The sequence below is a fragment of the Anomalospiza imberbis genome, chromosome 17 (genome assembly GCF_031753505.1).
Source record: "Anomalospiza imberbis isolate Cuckoo-Finch-1a 21T00152 chromosome 17, ASM3175350v1, whole genome shotgun sequence".
Classification (NCBI taxonomy): domain Eukaryota; kingdom Metazoa; phylum Chordata; class Aves; order Passeriformes; family Viduidae; genus Anomalospiza; species Anomalospiza imberbis.
In genome coordinates, this window is record NC_089697.1 from 16,306,798 (window position 1) to 16,330,309 (window position 23,512).

At 54.3% G+C, this 23,512-nt stretch overlaps 2 protein-coding genes across 2 annotated transcripts in view; both read right to left on the reverse strand.

Annotated features, from left to right (window-relative positions):
* The window catches only part of LOC137484434 (centrosome-associated protein CEP250-like), a 30,807-nt gene extending 17,132 nt beyond the window's left edge, over positions 1-13,675 (reverse strand). Inside the window, exons 1-4 of the mRNA XM_068208302.1 lie at positions 13,493-13,675; positions 12,614-12,917; positions 11,833-11,987; positions 10,548-10,889 (exon numbers count right to left, since the gene is read on the reverse strand). Coding sequence (XP_068064403.1) covers positions 10,548-10,889; positions 11,833-11,987; positions 12,614-12,917; positions 13,493-13,675 — 984 coding nt within the window. The remainder of the gene's footprint in view (positions 1-10,547; positions 10,890-11,832; positions 11,988-12,613; positions 12,918-13,492) is intronic.
* A 3,493-nt stretch (positions 13,676-17,168) lies between these two features.
* Positions 17,169-22,494, reverse strand: LOC137484435 (centrosome-associated protein CEP250-like). Its single transcript, XM_068208303.1, has 7 exons — positions 22,480-22,494; positions 21,485-21,532; positions 21,107-21,335; positions 20,508-20,698; positions 19,003-19,193; positions 17,570-17,697; positions 17,169-17,392 (listed from the first exon to the last, which is right to left on the reverse strand). Exons 1-7 carry the CDS (start codon positions 22,492-22,494, stop codon positions 17,169-17,171), a joined length of 1,026 nt encoding a protein of 341 aa, XP_068064404.1.
* Between the last annotated feature and the right edge of the window lie 1,018 nt (positions 22,495-23,512).

Consider the following 23,512-nt stretch of genomic DNA (forward strand, 5'->3'; position numbering starts at 1 on the left):
AGGTTCTTTTTGAGTGTCATTCTAAAGTAGAAAAGGTGCTGCACAAACTGGGCATCCCTGTGCTCCAGCAGTCCCTGCTGCCCTGGAGTTTTGCCTACTGTTGCCTGAAGCCAAGGGCACTGCAGGTCACAGATGCCAGGGCTGTAGTGGCCCATCTGGCAGACACAAGAGCTGATCTCTGCTGGGGGGATTTAGGGGAGCAGGACGTGTCAGCCCTGCTAAGGTTTGTCCAGGAGGGAAAGCTGGATTCACGTGCACTGGAGCAGCTCCTCCATGGAGAAGCATGCTGCTTCTCACACTAAGCCAGGACCCCAAATGGCTGGCCAAGCGTTTGAAGGGGGAGTTCACCGATGACCAAGAGCTCTTCATGACTGTGGTACTTCCCCGGCTGTCCCAGCTCACACAGCAAGACCTCATGGAAGCTGTACGCTCGTTCTTTGTCCTGCGACCCATCTGTTCCACTCAGAGCGTGGATGCCATTGTGGCAGCATTTCGGAAGGCGGCCTTTATACCAGATGCCCACAGAACACTGCGCCTGGCCTCCTACTTCTACCATGACATGCGGCTCCAAAACCGCTTTGCGCCTAAATCTTTCTTTAAGAAGCTACCTTCGAACTGCATAGTAATTGTGGATTTCTTCCTTAAGGCAGGTGTCCGCACCAGCCTCTCTGTAGAGGACTTTGTGGCGCTGGCTGAGGAGATAGAGCGTGAAGCCACTCAGGCTACATGCCATGCTGCAGAACTGCTGGAGCGACAGCAGGAGATGCTCAAGCAACTTGCAATCCTGTTGGAAAATCCTGAGGAAAATTTCCTGAGAAAAATTGCCTCAATCCAATTCCTGCCTCCACTGGATATCCCCCCAAACTTGATGAACCTCCACCCTCCTTTTACAGACTGCACTAAGGCCGTGGCTCTGAAAGGCAGCGTTTCCTACTGCAAAAATGTGGCTGAGCTCCTGTGGACATCAGCCACCATCCTGCCAGAATCCCTTGAACTTGAGGAGCGGTCCCTGGAGGCCATGGAAGTCTTTGCAGAGATACCCACTGCCCTGGTGGTGGCCAACCTGGAGCATGTGTGCAGGGCAGCCTGCTCGACAGAACTGCAGGTAAGCACACGGGCCAGGGTGCTCCATAGCATGTACAGCTTCCTGCAGACCCGTCTGAAGGAGGTGGACGCAGAGCACCTCTCTGAGCTGCCCGTGGTGCAGGCCAAGTCATGGGACATGGCCAGGCCACGGCAGGTGGTGACATCACTCCCGGACGAGGCTGACTTTTACCCCTACCTCCTCACGCCTCACCCCCACGTGGCTGCCTTTGGAGATCTCCTGCAACACCTTGGTGTCGTCCTGGTCCCCACACTGACTCACTACAGCCGTGTCCTGGCCCAAATCTACCAGGAGAGCCATGGCAGTGGAACCCTTTCCAGTAGCCAGGAGAAGACAGTCCTGCTGGCCACACGGCATTTCTTCCAGCTGCTGCGGGAGGAACCGGAGCCCCCCGATTGCTCTGCTGTGGCTGAGCTGTACCTGCTGAGCACTGCTGACTGCCTGGAGCCATCCCACAGACTGTGCTTCAATGACTGTGTGCCCTCAGAGACCGCTGGGGCCCTAGAGAAGACCTTTGTGCTCATGGCTGCGCTGCCAGTGTCTGGGTGTAATGTCAGGTGGCTGCTGCAAAGGCTGCCACCGCACCTGCGGCCGCGGGCACTCTCAGAGGTGACAGAGAAGCAGCTGGAGGAGGGTGGTCCGCAGCCATGTCATTACGGCTCTCAGTGCGCTGCGCAGAGGCGTCTCCAGACCCTGCTGGTATCCCCGTGGTTTAGGCTGGGGCTGGAGTCCCTGCTGCAGTGGCAGACCCCCAAGGCTACGATGGGAATGGAGGGGGATGGTGGCTTTGCAGTGGAGCAGGTGAAAGTGCAGTGCTGCAAGGACATCTGCACTGTGCTGGTGCACAGTGGGGCAAAGGTGGAGGGCAGCTCCCAGTCACAAGTTATCTATGTGCGCCCGTCTGGTGGTGCCCAGCGGCTCCTCTACATCCGGCATGCAGAGATGGTGCTGAACTGGCAGCAGCTGAGGGTCGTGGAGACACTGGCACAGGAGATCAATAACATCCTGGGTGGGCAGCTGGAGGCACAGGCTTTGTCCGTGCTGCGTGAAATGCTGGTCTGCCAGGAGCCACAGGACGTGGCCTTGGTTCTGGAGGCGAACAACGTGGACCTGGTGGGTGCTGCACCAGAGCCAGAGAAAAGGCTGCAGGAGGAGGCTGAAGCTGATCCATGGAAGGATCCCAGCCTGCCAGCCTTGAGGCCTCTGCATGGTGTCAGGGGGCCAAAGGTGTGGGTCCAATACAAACCTGTGAGTGCTGCCCAGCACCACAGACAGGGAGGCTGTGGCTCCTGGCTGAGCAGTGAGGAGCTCATGGCCCTGACTCCATCCGTCCCCGAGGCCCTGCGTTGGCTGTGTCAGGCCACGAGTGACCTGCAGGCAGCCCGCAATGACATCCGGCACTGCTGCCCCAACTGGGTGCTCTTCAAAGTGCACCAGGCCCTGGAGAAGGCACTGGTGGCGGCCGTGCTTTGCCGTGGTGAAGCTTTTGCGGGCCACAGGGGGCCGATGGGTACGGCCCAAAGGCTGGAGGCGGAGGAGCCGGAGCTGAGGGGCCTTGTCCTGGACGTGCAGTGGTTGTGTGACCGTGGCACGGACGGCAAGGCCACACAGTACCCGAGTTACCATCCCTTTCCCATGACCCCCAGTGAGGCCTTCCCCAGCGTGGATGAGGAGGAGGTCCTGAAGCGGGCACAAAAAGTGCTGGTAACACTGAAGGACCACGTGGGCAGAAAGTGACAGCTCCCCACCAAGGCGCACGGCACCTGGGCCAAAGGACCATCAGGCGCCCATCAGAGACCCACCATGGACCTGTTGTGGACTTGCCGTGGGCGTGCCACAGACCTGCCACAGCCAATTCCAGACTGTCCAGCCCTGGCAGGGGAGTTCTGGTGGCAGACGCGGGCCCAGAGCACTGGACATCACAGAGTTGCCTGTGCCATTGGCATGTCTGGAGTGTGCAGTAAATAAAGTGCAAAATAAATGCTGCAATGCTGGAAGACCCTTCACTGACAGTGGAGTCAGGGACATGAAGAAGTCATGGGCAATGGGTGTTGAAGGTGGAGGTGGTGATGAAGGAGTTTGGAGAACTGTGGTTGGTCAATTTTGGCTAGCCAGGTGCTCACTGAGCCACTCCATTACTTCCCCTCTTTGACTGAAAAGGAGAAGAAAATGTGATAAAAATCCCACGGGTCAGGGAGATCACTCACCAATTACTGCCACAGTCAAAGCAGACTCACCTCGGGGAAATTAATTTATTTTATAACCACTTAAACAGAGTAGGAAAATGAGAACTAAGAATAAACCTAAAACCACCTCCCCCTACCCTCCCTTCTTCCCAGACTCAGCTTTACTCCCAACTCTTTTACCTCCTCCCCTTGAGCAGTGCGCAAGATGGGGAACGTGGATTGCTGTCAGCTCATAACACTTGTCTCTGCTGCTCCTTTCTCCTCATAGATTCCCCTCTCCATGGGAGACAGTCCTGCACCAACTTTCCCAATGTGGGTCCTTCCCACGGGCTGCAGTTCTCTAAGAACTGCTCCAGCAAGGTGCCTTTCCCTGGGGTCCAGTCCTTCAGGAACAGCCTGCTCCAGTGTTCTGCCAGCTCCTGCATGGACTCCTCTCCACAGAGCATAGCCCCTGCCAGGAGCCCGCTTGTGGCAAGCACATTTCTCTCTCTCTCAGGATTTTTCTTAGAGGTGCACAGAGAGAGAGAAGGAGAAAACAGTTTCTATTTCTGCTCCTTGTTTTTCCTTGTGGAATGTGTTTGGAGAGTTGTTTACCTGGGGTGATTGCTGGATTGGATTCTGGTCAGAATTGTTTGGGCCTGATGCCAATCGGATCCACCTGTGTCTGGACTCTGGAGAACAGGGTCACAAGCTGTTGGTTAGTTAGATTTAGTAGTGTTAGAGAAAGTAGCATGTAGTTTTAGTATCCTCCTTTATATAGTCAATTAATGTATTATAGCATAGTTATAATAAAGAAATCGTTCAGCCTTCTGAACTGAGTCAGACATCATCATTCTTCCCACTGGGTTCGCCTGCCTTTACAATACCTGCTGGAGCGTGGGCTCCTTCCAGGCTGCAGATCCCTTCAGGGCATCCCCACCCGCTGTGCTGTGGGCTCCTCACATGGGCTGCACTGGGGATCTGTTCCTCTGCTCACCTACACGGGCTATGGGTCAAAATCCACTGTTGCTCTCCCATCTTCTTCCTCCCTGCCAGCTGCTGTTGCACAGCAGTGTTTAGCCCTTTTTTAGTACCTAATCCCAGAGGCCCTCCCAGCATCACTGGTTGGCTCAGCCTTAGCCAGTGGCAGGTCCCTCCTGGAGCCCTCTGGAGCCGGCTCTGCCCAACACGGGAGCAGCTTCTGGTGTCTTCTCATAGAGGGTCACCCTGCGGGCCCCTGCTACCCGGATGTGACCACGCAAACCTGCGACAAGGATGATGAGGCAGTACCAAAGGGAGCATGGGGTTCTCAAGAAAAGCATGAGGTAGGGGAAGCAGCAAGAGGAGCTTAAAAGTTTCAAGGAGCTGGAGTCATTGCCATAGGCCCAGAGACCATCACCAAAGTCCCAGTGTGACTCTGCTGGTATGAGGCCAAGGACATGGCCTGCCCCTGGGCCAGGGCAATCCCAAGCACAGACTCAGGCTGGGCAGGGCAGGGGTTGAGAGCAGCTCTGAGCAGAAGGACTGGGGCATGTTGGTGGACAGAAGTCCCAGTGTGCCCCAACCCCTTGCGCTGTCACCCAGAAAGCCCCATGTCCTGGGCTGGCCCCACAGAGTGGGCAGCAGGGGACAAGGGGGATTCTGCACCTCTGCCCTGCTCAGGTGAGACCCCACCTGCAGAGCTGCCTCCAGCCCTCGGGTCCAGCATCAGAAGGATGTGGAGCTGCTGGAGTGAGTCCAGAGAGGCCAAAGAGATGCTCCAAGGTCTGGAGCCCCTCTGCTCTGAGCCGAGCTGGGAGAGCTGGGAGTGTTCAGCCTGGAGAAGAGAAGGCTTCAGGGAGACCTTAGAGACATTTCCAATGCCTAAAGGGACTCTAAGAGAGCTGAGGGCTGACCTTGGACAAGGGCTTGGAACGCCAGGACAAGGGGAATGGCTTTCCACTGGCAGAGGGCAGGGTTAGAAGAAACTCTTCCCTGTGGGGATGGTAAGACACTGGCACAGGTTGCCCAGAGCAGCTGTGGCTGTCCCGTCCCTGCACGTGTCCGAGGCCAGGTTGGAGGCGGCTTGGAGCAACCTGGTCTGGTGGCAGGTGTCCCTGCCCATGGCGGGGGGTGGAATAGGATGAGCTTTGAGGTCTCTCCAGCCCAAGCCAGTCGGGGATTCTATGCTGAGGTGAAACATCACCATAGTTGATGCCAAATCCAGGGGTTGCCAAGCTGCCATGGCATCATGTCCATTGAGTGGTCCCTGGCAAGGTCAAAGGGCAGCTCCTGAGGAGACAGGGTCATCTGACTGGGCCAAAGCTGCAGAAGTGGGATGCCATCACTCAGTGCTGAAGGCTCACTGTCAGGTGCCCTGACCCTTGACCGGTAGAAGCTGGAGGCTCTTGTGCCTTCAAGGCGGGGCAGCCTGAGCACATGGCTTCTGCCTCTCCTGCCTGTGGTTCTCCCCTGTCTGGGCAAGGGATGCGAGCTGAGCTGAGGCTGGACATGACATCAGTGCGTGGCATGTCTGTCAGCCGCAGGGACCACAGAAATGGGGGTGGCTCCAGCCAGGAAGACGCATTGCTGCCACTCACCGTGACAGAAAACGTGGAAAACAGAAAGTGTTGGTTGCAAAATACAGCTTAAAGACTAACTAGCAAATGAGATAAAAGAATGTAAAAGTAGACAGACGGGATGTTGAACAGAGCTGGAAGCAGTGGAAAAACAGATTATAAGGCACCCAAGTGGGTTTTGTGGCAAAGTTATGTAACAAGAAACAACAGTGCATGCCCTAAGAGAAGTTCAAGGCAAGGGCACTTCCAGTTTTGAGGGCTCACTGTGAATATGACCACCAGAGACCTCTTTAGATGACCCTCCAAGACCATAAAGGGACTTCCAGCAAGAGGCAGAGGTGGGTAAAATAGTTCTATGAAAAGTAATGTTTATGTATGAGCTAGGAACTACCTTGTGATATGTATGATCATGGTGGAATAAACCCCCTGTTGTAAAGTTTCTTCGATTAGAGGAGACATTCTCTGCATATAAATATTAGTCATTAATCAACAGTAATGCTGGCTCCAGGGATGATCTGGAGTGGGTGGTGTCACCACAGCCTGGCCACTTCATACATCTGATCCAGCAGCACTGAGCCCGCTGGTTTGGGCGGTTTTCCCTTGGCCATTCACTCAGTCCATATCTCACCAGTCGGGCTGTAAGGGGACTGCGTGGCTGCTGAATGTTTTGCAATGTCGGGCAACACCATGCCTGGTCTCCCGTAATTTGCAGAGTTGCTCAGGTTGGCCAGGCACCATGTCCCTGTGCTAAATCTGTGCTGGCTGTTCCCAATGCCCTTCTCTCTCAGTTGCTTGAAAGGGTGTCCAGGAGGATTTGCTCCATCACTTTCCCAGGGATTCCAAAGCAGCTGATTAGCCTGTAGGTCTTCAGACCCTCCTTTGTGCCCATCTTTAAGACTGCTGTAGTTCTCAGGAAGTTCTCAGGAACCACCTGCACTGGCCAGGCTCTTCTGAAGACAATGGACAGCTGACGTAGCTTCCTCCAGTCCTTAGACCTGGTGTATGCCTGGCTTAAGATTCTAACTATTCTCCCTAACTATTCTCCCCCTTCCCTACTGCTGTGGCATATGAATGTGAGAGACACAAGCTAGAAGCAAGTGAATTGGGTTTATTGCAAAGTTAAGACATTATTTATACATTTTATTGTGAGAAACTGTGCTCAGCAGTTTGCTCAAAAGCGGTTGCAGGCCTGTAATAAATCCGTCCTTTTGACGGCTTGTTCTTCTTCTCACAAGGTTTACAGGCTTGACAATCAGGACGCCTTTCCAGTTTTCAGATCGTGTGTAATCAGCTTTCTTCCCCATTTCTCAGCATTCTTGCTCACATGATGCAGGGCAGGCTTCCTCTTAACTCCATAACTGCTTCCACAGCAATGTCTGTACACGCCCCCTGGATAACTTGATTCTTCTTCCACATCGCTCCTTTCTGAGATGAGGTTGGTCAGAAGTTTCCGGTTCACTTGATCTCCTATCACCCAGGGTTGTGATTCTGCTTTTCACTTTGCTAAGTTATTTTAAATTATGCCCTCAACCCTTGACCTTGTATGTCACACCAGTCTGGCACAGTTCCTCTGCAGGTGACATCCACTGTCACCAACAACAGGACCTCTTTTCCTTTAGCCACTGCCAGTGAGAGGGAGCATGGATCATTACATTTTTTCCCACTTAAGATATGGAGCAGAAATCCCTGTTGTAAATCCTGCCAATTCTTTCTGAATTTGTACATACAAGCAAAGACGCCTTGCACAGAATCTACCTTCTTGGAACCCTGGAGGTCAGTGGCACAAAGTCTAGCGGTGGAGCCTGGAGGACAATGCTGAGTCCAGTCCTTGCTGACACCTTTGTCAGTAAACTGGGTGATGGGGCCAGGGGGTGCCCTCCCACAAACCGGGAGCGGTGGCTGCTCTGCCAGAGAGAAGTGCTGCCATCCCGAGGGACAGTTCAACAAGGGTGACAGTTCTATGACAGGTGCTGAGTCCTGTCCTTGGGAAGGAACAACCACAGGCACCGGTATCTGCTGGGGGCCACCCGGTTGAAAAACTAAAGTTTGGCAGGGTCCTGCTGGACACCAGGATGCCCACGGGCCAGCAATGTGCTCCTGCAGCAATGCAGAACAGCGTCCTGGGCTGCACCGGGAGCTGCGACACAGCTGCTGGAGGGAGGGGATCCTTTCCCTCTGCTCCACAACAGTGAGGCCAGCCCTGGAGTGCTGGGCCCAGAGCTGGGCTGCCCAGTACAGGAGACAGGGACAGACTGGACAGAGTCCAGCACAGGGCCATGAAGGTGACGGAGGGACTGGAGCATCTCTGCCGTGAGGAGAGGCTGAGAGAGCTGGCACTGCCCAGCCTGGAGCAGAGCAGGCTCAGAGCATCTCATCCCTGGGGATAAATACCCGGGGGGAGGCTGCAGAGGGGACAGAGCCAGGGACATTCCAGGGGCCTCGGGCACCAAGTGACACACAGGAGGGGCTCTCTGAGCTCAGGAGGCACTTCTGCACTGGGAGGGTGGCCGAGCACTGGTGCAGGTGCCCAGGGAGGTGGTGGAGTCTCCATCCCTGGAGAGACTCAAAAGCCACCTGGACACATCCTGGGCAGCTGGCTCTGGGTGGCCCTGATGGAGCAGGGGCTGGGCAAGGTGACCTGCAGAGGTGCTTCCAGCCTCCCCTGGCCTGAGATTCTGGGACTCTGAGAATAATCAGGCTGCAGTTTCCTAAGGACAAATGACAAAGCTCCACACATGGCAGGTTTCTCCTGCTCTCACCAAAGTGGTTCATGTCACATGTCTCCCTTCTGCAGATTCCACCCTGGAGTGAGGATGCTTCTCAAGGTCATGCCTTGAGGCTGAGAGAAATGTTTGCCCGTGGTCCTTGCTTTGGGTGAGTAGCATCAATCTTCAAGAATTGGTTTTGCTGGCTTGACTAGAATTGCTACAATGTTGCTTCAAAACATAATGCACTATACTGGAAGTTATAGGTCTCTGTACTGGGTAGTAAATAACCCTGATAAAGATCTATTAGTTTAATCATGATCATCATAAACTCTTTATTTTTCTATAAATATATCTTTCATCCTATGGAACACAGTTGTGTAAAGGTTCAATTTCACCTATACTGTCCTTTAAACATAAACTACTGACTAAGTCTAAGACTGCATCCAGCTGCACCCTGGCTGCTCTCTGAGTCGTTCAGGAAGCAAGGAGGTCCCTTCTGCACCTTGTGTCTCCTGCCTGCTCCCTGCATAGCTCTCCAGGTGGTCCTGTCGGTCTTGGGCCAGCTGTGACTGCAGCAGGGACACCTGAAAGAGGCACAAGGCCCGGCTCAGACAAGCCCACGCTGGCAGGAGCACCTGCAGCCCCACGGTACCGGCTCTCGGGGCAGACACAGCCTCCAACTCCAGCCCTCACCAACTCTCTGCCCTGGGGCAAGGGGAAGGGAAAAGGCTCCCACACAGAGCAGAGCTCAGATGATCAACAGGTCCAGTTCAAGGCTGGCAAAGCCTTCCCACGGACATCCCCCAGCCACCACAGGTCTGTTAGAGAGAGTTCCCACGGGATTTAGGAACCCAACTCTGATTTCCAAATTTGGGCCACTGACCCCTTTCTCCACAGGCTGTGCATCAGCAGGAGGGCTGCTGCTTCCCTGAGCTACTGGAGGAGTCTTCTGTTGTAGAAGTCGACGATTTTGATAGGCAGGCTTGTGGACAGGAAACGTAAAGCAACTGGGGGGAACACTCTCCTAAAAGTTCTGGTTCTTCTCCTTTCAGGTTCCACCTGCACGTTGGATGGGAGAGAGGGTCACAGAAACCTGTCAGCAAACACGGAGCAAAAAGACCTGTGGACATCATGGCAAGGAGATCTCTGCTCTGAGACCCTGAATTGCACTAGACAACACTGGGGGCAAAAAGCTCTCGCTGGGGGCTGTGCAAGAGAGGCCAGTGTGTGTGCGGGGACACAGGGCCAGGGAGGGAGGCAGCGGAGTGAAGGTGCCCTTGTGAAAGCCATGGGCTGCCCCAAGAGAGAGGACAAACAAAAGGGTGTGCCCACAGCAGGGACAGGGAGAGGCAAGGAAACAAGCAGAGGTCTCCAAAGCACTGCCTGGGCTAACGTGCCAAGTTCCAGAGGAGCCTGAGGCTCGGCAGAGGCAGTGAAAGCCCAATTTACCCGCTCGCCACTTCTGGGCTCAGTGGTTAATTCAGGCCTCTCTCTCTTCTCCTCTTCTAGTGATGCAATTGGTTGCTTGGATTCCAGGATGGTCCCTGAGCCACGTAACAGCTGTTCCACTTGTGCTCCAACAGCCTGCAGGGTATTTAGAGAGGAGATGATGCCCATATTTCAAACACCACAGAAGCTGTCCCTCAGGAATCTCCATCTCAGGAAGCATCCTCGAAGCACCAGCAGTGCAGCTGCTCTTCAGCCCTCTCAGTACAAAACTCAGCTGGGTTTAGTGCATCCCTCTGCTCACCTGCTCCATTACTTCCCACACCAAATCCAAACCCCCATGTGTTGCATGGGCACAGGAAAAGCAGCTCCCCATGCCTAGCTTTTGGCCTGGAGCAGACTGGAACAGTAAGCTCCAGAGCTGGAGCAGTCTTTCTGGGCGAGCCAGGAAACAATCTGGCAGTCAATGGTCTCTGGCTGGAGCCAGGCAGACAGACAAGGCTGCCTGCTGCAGCCCGGGCTGCTTTACCCAAGCAGGCCTGGACTGACAGGGATAGAGACCCACCTCCTCATGGGAAACAGCACTGGAATAATTCAGGGACCCTGGAGTGGACTTAAGGTCAATGCCAGTGCCTGCCTGGATACCAGACTTTCCCTTCAGGATGTACAAGTGTTTCATCAGAGTCCCTTTGGCAATTTCACTTTTCTTCAGTGCAGCACTCAGTACTTGGGTGTTCTCTCTCCATTTCTTCAAAGAAGCAGCCCCATGCTCCAACTCTTCCTGCTCGCCTTCTCTCTCCACTTCCCATTCTTGAGTATTTTCCTTATGATATCTTAACTCAGCTGCATGTATTTCATTCTTCTCTTCCACATCTCTCATGTGCTGCTGGTTCAATTCCTGTCCATGCTGCCAAAACAGGGAGAAAAAGGGTCACTCATTCGCCCCCTTGGTTTGCTTTTCAGACCAGATCTGGACTCCTGCTGCAGGGGCAGGCACTGGCTGCCCCTCTCTCTCTGCCCCTCGGGATGCTGCAGACCTTTGCTGGTCTTCCCCCCTTGATACCGCTCCTTCCCTCAGCCTGTCCCAGCTTCCTTTCTGCCCTTCCCCAAGCTCTTGCAGCCCCACTCCAGTGCTCCTCTGGGGAGGAGCTGCCAGAACTGCAGCCAGGATTTCAAGTCCATGCTAAGCAGGATTTAGGCAGTGCCACGAGGATGTGCTCTCCATCAGGGAGGAAGGGAAGAGCAAACACCGCCAGCATTTCCTTCCCTGGGCTTGGGCTGACAGCAGTGGTTTTCCAGCTCTGCTGTGTAGAGTTTCCATGGCTCCATCCCCGAGAGCCCCACTGCCCTCTCTTGGAGCAGCAATGGCCAGATCCCTCTGTCATCCTCTGCTGCCACTCAGGACGAGTTCTCCCCTTGCAGGCACACGTCCTGGTGTGGATCAGCACTTGGCTTTCCTCTCTTCTCTCCCCACTGGCTGCTCTCAGATGGCCAAGGCCAAACACCTTTCTATTCACAGCAAACTTGGTCTTCTCACCCCTCCTTCCAGATCCAGATATTTAGGAATCTGGACATGGGTTTGGACACGAGGAATTCCCCAAAGCATGCAATGTCCATAGAGGCAGTGTGGACATTGAGGACTAAAGCTTCTAGGGCACAGAAGCCCAGCATGGAGGAAAATCAGCAGGCTCAGCATTAACTGGCTTTGACATGACTACAACATCTTCTCCTCCTTATTCAGAAGAACGCAGTTGGAGAAGTTTAACTGGAAAAAGGTGCTCCTTAGAACTATTAACTGAATGTGCAAACACAGCTAGGAAATGGCCCTTTGTGGCATCTGCCAATCTCACCAGCACATCCATCCTTTCCTTCTGCAGGCTCTCCAATTTCCTCTGCAGAGATGCCACCTCCTGACGAAGAGTCACAGCCTCTTCCTGCCTTTCACAGGCCTCTTTCTCCAGGGCAGTTTCTCGAGAGGTGTGCTTGACTGCTGCCTCCCACAAATCTGCAGCAGGGAGGGGGAAGGAACAGGAGAAAGGAGAAGGGGAAAAGCAAAGCAAAGGCAAACTGATGTGCATCCTGCAGAGACAACAGCAGTGTCTTCTCTGCCTGCCTGAGTTTGCCAGGCCCTGAGCCCACAAGGGCTCCAAAGCTGACAGAAATGAAGGAAATTTGCAGGCAGAGAAAAAAGCAGGAATGAAAGGGGCAAGGTTCAGAGGGACAGGAAAGGGTGTTTGCTCTTGGCCTTGTGCAGAGTGAGCAATCCAAGAGAGACAAAGGAGAGGGGATGCCTGTGCAGCCCTGCTCCAGAGAGGCCAGTAGCCTGGAGGCTCTGGCAGGGCCTGGAGTTTGGGGGAATCGAGCTGAGGCATCCTCCTAAAGCTCCTTAGCACAGACACGGCACCTGGAAGGCTCCAGCTGTGCACGGGATCAGCCATGGCACAGCTGGATGGCACTGGCAGCCACAGCATCTTTCTCAAGAAAAAGCTTTCACTGGCACTTGGATGGATAAATCTCCTGCTGGTTGTTTTTCCCTCTGCCATCTCTGGGCACTTTTCCTCTGCGAGCCATCAGCGAGATCGCCGCAGGTGAGGCAGGATGGGGCAGTGAGTGGGAGAGGAGAAGCTGTACCTTGCTCACTTTGCTCCAGCTGTTTCAGCAGCTCCTGATTGTGGGCTCTGAGATGGTCCCTCTGAGCCTGTGTCTTCCTCAGCTCCAGCTCCACGTCCTTACACTGTATGGCCATGGCCTCTGCTCTTTCCTCAGAGCTCTGGAGCCTCACACGCAGCTCAGACACCTCAGTTTCCAGCACGTCCACAGAGTCCCTCAAAGCCCATTCTCCTGCTCGAGACTCCTCAAACGTCTGCAGCAGCTGCTTCTTTCGAGTTGTTTGGGAAGCCTCCATCTGCAGCACTGTGTCCTGCAGGGCCTGGATCTGGAAGATGGATGCACAGAGCCTCAGGGACAGGGCTGCTCCTGAGGCTGCAGAGTGGGCCGCAGGGAGAGCAGCAAAGAAGAAATGATTTCAGGCAAAAACCATGCCAAACCAAAAGGCAGAAAAGCAAGGATCCCAAAGGAGACCAATGTAGAGAAAAGAGGGAAAGGGAGGCAATGGGCATCCTTGAGGCTGCAGCTCTGAACAGCAGCTGAGATGGCTGCGCTGGAAGTGCCCTGCCCAGCCTGCCATAGCCACCTCTGTGTCCCCACATTGCTCAGTGCCCGGCACAGGCACCAACTCTGTCTGGGACAACACTGCTAACTGAGGGACACAGAGGCTCCAGAGGAGTCTGCTGCTGCTCCCCTCCCAGATTTCCTGCTGGGAGCCGGGAGAGAACGGTGCAAAACTTGGGCAGCAGACAGCAGATCCAGCCTCGGCCTCAGGGTGCAGCAGCAGCCCCGGGCAGAAGACGGCAGCTGTGCGTGCTGCTGGGAGGGGAAAGAGGTTGGGGCCTCCAAGGCAAAGGTGCTGTTGTGTGTCCCTGGAGAAGAGGATGCCACTGCACAGCTTACCTGGGTGTTGAGCTCCTGCAGTTGTCCAGCGCGGTGAGAAGAGAGCTGCTCTGCCTGCTGAAGAGCAGAGTGATACTGAGACACCTGATAGTTCAGCAGCAGGTTCTGTTTTTCCAGAGTTCTGAGGCGCTGGTTCTTCTCCTCCAGAGACACTATCAGCCTAGAAGGGAATATGCAACTCATTGCTACACGGTATCAGATTTTATAAACTCTCAGGACTTGCAGCACCTCAGGGAAAAACTCCTCTGTCTGATGAGGTCTGTCTAAACAACTTGGCTGTTTGTTCTCCCTGCAGTCAAAGCCCAGCATGTGCCTACTCTGCTTTTGGCCCTAAAAGAACAGGGAGTTCCTGCCTACATGCCCTACCTTCTTTTTGAGGTGGGAATGTGAATACAAACCTAACAAAGTCTTGCAATGAAGACGCCCTCCAGGCACCGGGGCCCATTTTATGAGGAACCATGCAACAGAGCCGCTCTTGTTGCTGGGCTGCCTCCGAGGGCAATCTGGCCTAGATCAGCAATCAGGGCCTTCAGATGGTTCTGCCCAGAAAAAGCATCAGAGGCCAGGCTGATCCACATCCCAGAGGCTTCAAGTTACAGGACCCAAGGTGGAGCTGATGGATGTATCCAGCTCCTTACAATGCAGCTCGGGCAGTGTCAACACACCCACCTAAAAACACAATACCCCCTAGAGGGAAAGAGCTACCCCCAAATCCTTTCTCTGCAGAAAACCTCTGTTTGAAGTCTTAAAAGTAAAGAAAATGAAAGACAACATCCAGACAAGGAGAAGTGTCTGCACGGAGAGTTCAGAATCTGCCACTTAGGAAATGCTGCCAGAGCCCCTGGCAGGTGCAAAGAGGGCAAAGAGGGAATCCATTCACCACAATGCAGAGTCCCACAGGCTTTCATTTACCTGGCTTTTTCACTCTCTAGGACATCCACCGAAGCCTGCAATTCTGAATTTTGCTGAGCCACTTCTTCCCAGCGATTCCTTTCCCTCTTCAAGGACTCCACATGCACTTGCAGCTCCTTGTTCAGATTTTCTGCCTCCTCCAGGATCTTCTGGACGTGTTCAACCTCCGACAGCTTCTGCCTGGACTCTTCCTGGGCCTCCCTCACCTCTTGCTGGGCTCTCTGGACAGTTGTTTCCCGGGACTCTCGGGAGGCTGCCAGCTGAGATGTCAACTCTCCCACCTCCAGTCAAAGGGAACAAAGCAGTCAGGGGCTGCAGCCACAGCTTGTCACTGTCAGCCACAGCACAGGCTGAGAGGAAAGGCAAAGGACAACTTTCCATTTCTCCCTGTCCTGAGAGCACCAGATTCACACTGGATATGGACAACTTGTTTCAGTCTCTAAGTGGCCCACCACCAAGGGCACCTGAAAAAGCACCTCCCAAACCAAGGCTGGCAAGGAGAGGCCAGCAGGAATCCATGCTGATGGTTGCTGGCCAACAGCCCAGAGGACTAGCCCAGCTGTCCAGAGCAGCAGCTGAGATTCAGCAGAGCACTGTGTGTCCTACAGAGCAGCTGCCATGGAGCCCCCAGAGCCCGAGACAGCCCCAGGGATCACTCCACCAGCTGCTGCAAGAAGGCCACAGACCCCTCGCTGCATGGCTGCCATGCCAGTGCTGTTTCACTCACCTGCTTTTGTAGAGCCTCCCTCTGCTCAAGGAGCAGATTCATTTCCTCTTTGAGGCCGTGTAGCTCTTCCTTGTGCCTCCTCTGCACTGCCTGGACTTCACTGCGAGCTTCCTGCAGCTCAGCTTGCAGATTTGCCTTGATGGTCTGGCAACAAAATGCAGAGCAACTTCCTGGGACCTGCCCTCAGGCTCAGCTTGTTCCACGTGCTGCCTCAAAATCCCATTCCTTCAGCTGCTTCTTTTGGCTTCTCTAGCCAGCTCTGCTTCCACTGCAAGCCTTCCTTCCTGGGGCTGAGCTCTGGAGCTTACCAGGCTCTGTGCTCCCAGGGCCTGAAGCAGCCCTTGCCTCCTCAGTCCCAGGAGCTGCCTTTTGTGCCCTTGTCCTTGCCCTGCCCTCTGTTGCCTGCCTACTCACACTTACCTGCCCCTTCTCTTGCAGCTCTTTCACCTCCTGCCTGAGCTGCTGGACCTGCTGGTGGGCTCGGCTGAGCTCTCCCTGAGTCTGGAGCAGTGCCTCTGATAAAGCACTCTTCTCCTTCTGCTCTTCCAGCAGCACCTGCACCGAAGGAAAGAGCAGAGGGCTTCACACTTCTCCTGCAGCATCCATGTGGCAGAGGCAAAGACTGATGGGCTCACGTGCTCTCACAGCACTCGGCTGCTGCTCCCCTGGGCCACTGCCTGCCCCGGGGCCAACACAGCTTCCCAGGAAGTGACTTAAAACACAGCCCAGAAGACATCTCTGAGTTACTGTTCAGAAATACTCCAGGCAAGTCTTTAAAAAGATTTTTCTCTTGTCAATGTTGCTGCTGCACCCCCCTCCCCCCCCGTTTCCACATAAGAAAAGAGCTACAAACTCACTTTGGCTGTGAACACCTACCAGTACACACCAAAAGGGGAGCGGAAAGAGAACAGCGAAGGTACCCTGAGGTACATCTTAGAACAACAGAGCACAAGAGCAGCACAAAGATCTCAGCTGATAGCTGATGTTTCTGCCTGGCTTCCTATGAGAGGGCTCATTGCTGGTCCCAAAGACAGCCCCGTTCAGCTTTCACCTCCCCCAGTTCAATGTAGAAGACACGGAGGGCATGCTCCACACAGCCCCATGTCCTGCCATCTCCCACAGCTCCAGCCTTGCAAAAAATCACACCAGTTCTCCTCTCTCAGTCATTACCTGTCGCTTGGCATTTTCAAATCTCCTTAGTTCTTCTTGTTGGGCCAGCAGGGTGGCATCTTTCTGCCTCATCTCAAACAGCACCTTCTTGTGCTCCTGCTCTCTCTCTGCCTTCTCTTTTTCCCATTGCTCCAGCGTCTCCTGCATCTCTGCACGGTGCCTTTCGCGCTCACTTGCCTGAGGAGGGGAGGAGAAATTTGCAAGATGAAGTCCCAGGCAAGCTCCCTGCTGAAAAAGGTGAAGCTTCATCCCTCCCACAACCCCCAACTGGAAAAGACAACAGCACTCCAGAAACCGTGTCCTGTCATGGAATTCAAAAGGAGGCTCAGCAGGTGCAAGAATCACAGACTCGTGGAATCTCTTCTGTTGGCAAAGACCTTCCCAAGCGTTGAGTCCAAGTGCTCAGAAAAGGAGGTGTCACCTTCCCTTCCCTGACACCCCAGTCACAAGGACTGAAGGACCAGGGACAAGGGGCCTGTTCCCTTTGCTTCCAGCCCAAAGCTAATCCCTCTGTCCACCATGGAAGCACAGCAAGAAAGGAACCGAGTTCCCACGCCTGCAGCCAGCAGCACTGTTGGCATCTGCTCCATGCCGGCAAGTGCTCCACGCTGGCATCTGCTCCGTGGCAGGTGGGACTCAGGGACAATCCTGCCCTGGGCTGCCACGCTTTGGGTGGGCACTGCCCAACCTGCTCTGGAACTCCTCTTACGCCCTCACTGAAGCTGTGGCTGCATTTACTGTCCCAGCACCATCCTGGGGGCTCTCAGGCACCTCCAAGTCCAAGCTGCTGCCTCTGCTGCCCGGCCCAGCAGCGGGAGGCCTTGGCAGAGGATTGCTGCCCTTTCACACCCTCAGGCTCTGCTTGTGCTAAACCAACCCACAGGGCTGGCTTGGACACTCCAGAAGTGTACTGTCCCCTACCAGGTCTTGCAGGAGCTTCTTTATTTCCAGTTGCTGAGCAGTTCCCTGAAGCCTGAGGCTTTTGTGATGCTGCTGCTCTGCCTGCAGGAGCTGTTGAGCTGTGTCTTCCCGTTCCTGCCTCCTGAGAGATCTCTCTGCTTCCAGCTCATCTTGCAGGCACTTCACTTCTCCTACAAACACGACCAACAGCAAGAGTCAGAGTCTTTACTGACTTTACTGACCTCAGGCCCTTTCAGTGCCACCAGCCCCACCACTTCTCAGAAGCTCTGTGGACAGAGGCAGCTTTACAGGGTGCTTAGTTCTCTAGGCAGGGGCAGCACCACAAACAAAGCACACGAGGTTCTCACCTTCTATCACCTCCTTGGCCTGTGTGACTGTGAGCACTTGAGCCTCCAGATGGTTCCTGGTGGTCTCCAGCTGAGATATCTGCTGCTGAGCAGCACTCAGCCTGGATTCCAGGCTCTCCTTTGCTGACCTATGAGTTGCACATACGGAGAGACATGAGTTGTTTGCTCCAGACACCCACAGCCGGTTATTCCAGGATGACGTGGCTCAAGATCCCCACACCTGAGTATGGGAAATGGGCCACGTGGAAATTCGCCCAGGCAAGGCACATTTGTGCCATCTCAACAGCAGAGCAGGGCCCTCTGAGGGACTGCCCAGGCCTTCCCTATGGCCTGGCAGAGCACAGACAGCCCAGCCCAACTTGGCCTCAACAGCCAAACCTTCAGTTGCTGATCCTGACCTATGACACTGGCTAGCTGTGTCCAAACAGGCTGGGGCGACGAGCAAAAGCCCAGCCTCTGCTCACAGCCCTTCTCTCATCAGCACTTCCAAGCTTCTCTGCAGGGGGACACAACAGACTCTTGTCCTTGCTGACTGCTGACTTTTTAATGCTCTTGATAATGGACATAAAGGTCCATCATCTTCCAGACACCCTGTATTTATGTGGCTTCAGAACTACTTTGCGTGACACAGTAAAATCTCATGGTCATCTCATAGCAGCACTTGTAAAAAATCAGGACGCCCTTTTGTCTGAAGAACAACTACCTGAATGCAGAGACTGCAGTTTAAACTCTTGCAAGGTCATGGAGTAGACTTGCCACCTTTATTTTAGTGTTGCGGGGCAAGCAGGCAGTAGCCCGAGGCACTTGTCCTTCTTTACAGAGAGAGAGGGACCATCCAAAGGGAGGTTGGCAGGTTTGGCAGCTGGGTGCCCATCAACAATCAGCAAGAATCCCCAGAGGCTGTTGAGAATTCCAAAGAGCTTTCCCTGCTGTTCTCCAGCCAGCTCTAGGGCCTGTCCCACACTTCTCAAGAGTGTGCTTGGAAGCAGAAAGCCCTCAAGATTTTCAGCAGGAGCCTCTGGCTTCCCCCTGAATGGCAGTGTGCTACCCCCAACGTGCCAAGGTCGGAGCCTGGAATGCTGAAGACGAAGCTTCAGTTCTGAAGATCAGGATCATGTCAAGCTACTTGCTAAGGAATGAGGGACGTTCAATGCCCAGAAGAAGAAACCAAAGCCAAGAGAAACCTGAGGTTTCACTCAGCATCTGCATGGTTTACCTACTACTCAGTTCAGGGCTGGGTGGATTGCTTTGGACTTCCCACAGGAGTGTGCTCGGCAGCACAAACAGGAGCCCAGGGCTCACGAGAGCTTTGCTGGCTTTAGGTGTCAGAAAAAGAACCTTCACATTGTGGCATATTTTTGTTCTTGGGACTCTTCCATATTCTGTCCATGGAATGTAAATAGATCTGAAAAGGTTCTGCTCCCTGCCTTTACCTGGTCTCCTCCAGCTGCCTGGAAAGGTCTTGTTGGAGCCACTCCATGGCTGCCAGTCGGCCCTCAAGGTCAGCCTTCTGGCCCAGCAGCTCCTGCTCTCGGCACACCTGGGCCAGTGCGTGCCCTTGGCCAGAGGATTCCGGGCCCAGCTGCTCCAGAGAGCAGCTCGATGAATCTTGCTCCTGGGAAACCTGGAAGTGGGACAAGGTACAGCTCGAGCCCTTCCTCGGGAGGCCTGTGCAGAGCCAGCCAGTGGCACCTCGCAGGCAGCCAGAGGACAAGGAGCACCTGTGCTCTGGGCTCAAAGTTTCACAGCATCTGCCCTATGCAGCTCTGATAGCCGGGGCTGCCAAAAGCCTCTGGCACTGTTACCTTGGAAGTGCTGTGTCAGGCCCTGCTGGCTTGCCTGGGACCAGACAGCTCCTTCCCAACAAACATCCCCACTCCAAACTCCGTGTTGTCACCCAAAAATACTGCATCTTCTGCAACTGCCACTTGGGAAACACAATTATTATCTGGATATATTTCATTGCTGGACATTTTCAGGAAGATTTGTGAAAACAAATTTGCTTGCTGAATCAAGGGGAAATATACAGGATTTCCCCCTGCCACATCAAAACTCTCGTCTAAGTTTCTCCTCCTCACATATTCTACGCAGCTCTCTGCAAGGAGAGGATGCCTCGCCGGGAAATGGCTCTTGTGCTGAGCAGACATTTTGTGACTTGTGGACACCTGCCTGATGTGGCCAAATCAGAACGTCTGCTGTGCATTTGCCCAACCTATCACATTCCCCAGAACTGAGACTGTCTGACAGAGACCATCAGAAACAAAGCCTTCTCTTGCAGCTATCCTGTAACACCCAATCTAAACCTCCTCTGGCACAGCTTGGGGCTGTTTCCTCTTGTCCTGTCCCTTGTTCCCTGGGAGCAGAGCCTGACCCTCACCTGGCTGCAGCTTCCTGTCACAGAGAGCTGTAGAAGGCAAGAAGGTGCCCCCTGAGCCTCCTTTTCTCCAGGCTGAGCCCCCCCAGCTCCCTCAGCTGCTCCTGGTCACACCTGTGCTCCAGACCCTTCCCCAGCTCCGATCCCTGTTTTAGAGGCTCTGTGGCTGCCCAAAGCAACACATTTTGCAGAAGCATGCAACACTTTGCTGATGAACACGCATATCCCTGGCTCATAAACGCATGTGCCGTCTTGAGCCAGGTGTGCACAGCAGTGTGCCCGTCTTCTCCTGCCAGCAACAGCATCTGGGCTGATCTGGCTGCCACAACTCCCCCTCCCACAGGTGCTGCCGAGCAATAAGGTGTTCAGAGCCGTGCTAACATCATCCCTCTCCTGCTGCAGCAGATCCCTCTGAAGCTGCAATTCCTCCAATGACTGCCTCTTGACTTCCAGCTCGCTCTGCAACAATGGGTCTTCTCCCTCAAGTGCAGCCAAGTCCTCCAGTGTAGAAGAAGGGGCAAGACGAGTTTTCAAGGGAAAACCAGTCTCATTTCCAAAACCAACCTCCATCCTGTCCTGCTGCTCTGCCTGTTCGGCCTGGGCTGATGCTTCCTTCCGCTGCTTGGTGTTCTTCAGATGCAGACACAAGGCTCCTGTCTCCGGGATTCCAGTGCATTGCAGCAGCATTTCCCTGGACTTCTCAAGGTTTGCACAGTCACTGCAGAGACAAGGCTCAGTCAGAAGAATCAAGAGGCCTGAAGAGTCAGCAATGCCATTTTCAGCTCTCCAGGATGGAGCTGGGGGCAGTGGGCTAAGGAAGACCTTGCTCTTTCCCTCCCAGGAAAATCCTCCAGAGGCTGCCTTCTTTCAGTGAGAAGCTATGGCTGGGCAGGGGCACTTAAAGAACAGAATTCAGGGAAGCAGCACGGCGAGAAGGAGTCTCCTATTCCAACATGGCTCTGCAGCTCCCAGACAGCCTTGGGAGTCACAGAAGAGCATGGAAAAACCAGACAGGACGATGCTCGAGGGCCACACTGAGGACTACACATGGTAGGCAGGTGACTTCTTCACCAGGGACTCCTCTGAACTCCCCGGCCTGGAAGCAGATTGTTTCTGGAATGCAGGAGGAGGAGGAGGAGGAGGAGGAGGAAAGACTCACCTACTGATTTCTTCTAGCAGAGAGTCTATCAGCTGGCAGCGGCTTCTGATCCTCTGAGTTCTCTCCTCCATTTGATCAAAATGCCGCTGCATGCGCCCCCAGTTCTCTGTAGCTTCCCGAACCAATTCAAAAGGATGCTGTTCATCAGTGGATGTCAGAGTTGAGAGGATGTTCCCAGGATTGTCGGTGCAGATGATGGAATTGGCCATGCTGTCACTGTCGCCTACCAGCGCCTGAAAGCCCACATCCAGCTGTTAGTCAGGTGTTCTGTTCCCATTCCAAAGCAGCACTGAGATACCTCTTTTCTGATCCCACAAGAACCAGCATCCATTCATGGAGAACCAGTTTCAAAATGCCAGCCAGCTCAGCACACTTTACTCACCTCAGGGGCTCCGGAGGAACGTCCCTGCTGAGAAAGCCCTCGAGCTCCCTGCAAGAGCACGGGGAAGAGCACACTCAGACTGCATGGCTGCCCCTGAGGCAGTCGCCTCTGAGTGCCTCCCAGCCTGTCCCAGAGCACAGCAATTCCAGCTGAGCTCTTCCTCCCCTCCTTGGGAATATTTTCAGCCCAGTAGTTTGACAGCAGCAGAAATGAACATGCTGGAAGGTGTTTCATCACTTCTAAGAGCACCAGAAGGGGAGTTGCCCAGAGCCCCAGCAGGTCTGGCCTTGAACACTCCCAGGGATCCAGGGGCAGCCACAGCTTCTCTGGGAAACCTCAAGCCTGGGTGCCAGGGCCTCAGCACCCTCAGAGGGCAGAACTCCCTCCCAATATCCCATCCATCCCTGCCCTGTCTTGGTGGGAAGCTTTTGTCATTTGTCCTGTCCCTGCAGGCCACTGGCTTAAGTCCATCTCCAGCTCTCATGCAGCCCTTTCATGCATTGGAAGGGGCTCTAAGGTCACCCTGGAACCTTCTCCAGGCTGGACAACCCCAACTCTTGCATCCTTTTCCCTTGCCACTGGTGCTCCAGCCCTTGGAGCATCTTCCTATCATGCTTGTGACCTCCTCTGGGCCACTAGGGATCATTTCAGAGATGTCTGGGAGAAACTCATTCTGGACTCTGGGAAGCACTGAGGCTGTGCTGTAATTTGGGTGAGGGGAAGGCAATGAAAAGCTGCTCCCTTGTTTGTGCCCACAGCCTCCAGTGGGACAAGGATGGAGGAGGAGATGTGGCTGTGCTCTGGGATGGCCAGGAGCCACCCATTCCCTCCCACACCTGTCCCCACAGCGAGCACCAAAGCTGCTGCCAGCTCCGGAACAGCCAACTGTTAATCCCTTGCTATTGCCAAAGGGAACTGTTCCCCGAGGCCCAGCCCAGGCCCTCCCAGGTCCCTGCTGGGCTTGGCACAAGGAGAGCAGTGGCTTTCTCACTCACCCGCCGGGTCTCCATCCTCCCCTTGGCACGAGCAGAGAGTAAACAGCAATGCCCAAAGGCCCTTGGCCCTAGCAGGGTGTAAACCCCAATATCCAAAGGCCCTTGGCCTTAGCAGGGTGTAAACCCCAATATCCAAAGGCCCTTGGCCTTTGCAGGGTCTAAACCCCAATATCCAAAGGCTCTTGGCCTTTGCAGGGTCTAAACCCCAATATCCAAAGGTTCTTGGCCTTTGCAGGGTCAATAGCACACAATCCACGTGCCCTTGGCCTTTGCAAAGTCCAAGCCCCAAAGCTCATGAGCTGTTGACAGCTCCAGGGTCCAAACCCCAATAGCCAGGAGCTGTTGGTTGTCGCCAGGGTCTAAGCCCCAACATTCCATGGCCTTTGTGACAGTTGTCAGGCTCCAACCCCCAACATTCCATGGCCTTTGTGACAGTTGTCAGGCTCCAACTCCCAACATTCCATGGCCTTTGTGACAGTTGTCAGGCTCCAACTCCCAACTTTCCACAGCTTTTGCGATGGTTACCAGGGTCCATAGCCCAGCATTCCAGGGGCTCTTGGAGAGGCCCTCCCTGGCTCTCCCCCCATCCCAGCTTCCTGCTGGTCCTGGTGTTAAAAGCAGGCGAACTGGAGCCAAGACATTTTAAAAGGCCTGGGCCTGTTTATTAAAAACAAAGACAACTGAAGACGAGGCCCCAGGATAAGCCCAGGGCCTCAGGGGCAAGTCAGAGATCCAAGTAACTCTGTGCTACACAGGGAGTTTCTGTGGATACTGATTCTGCAGAAAGACCCGGGTGCTCGGCACCCAGGGGTTTTTAAAGTCTCTGAAAGGTGCAAGACTGGTGCACTTTTGATCCACTTGTTGATTGGTCCACCTCCTGGTAGCTGGTTGCTCCATAAGACAGCGCATTCCTGGCCAATCATCCTGGAATTCTGAGGCACTATTGGCTGGTTAGTCCCCCAGTCATAGGTTGAGTTGCTGACATCGCTCCATGATGTAACCCGTCTAGAAGATTCTTGCCTTGACACCTTTT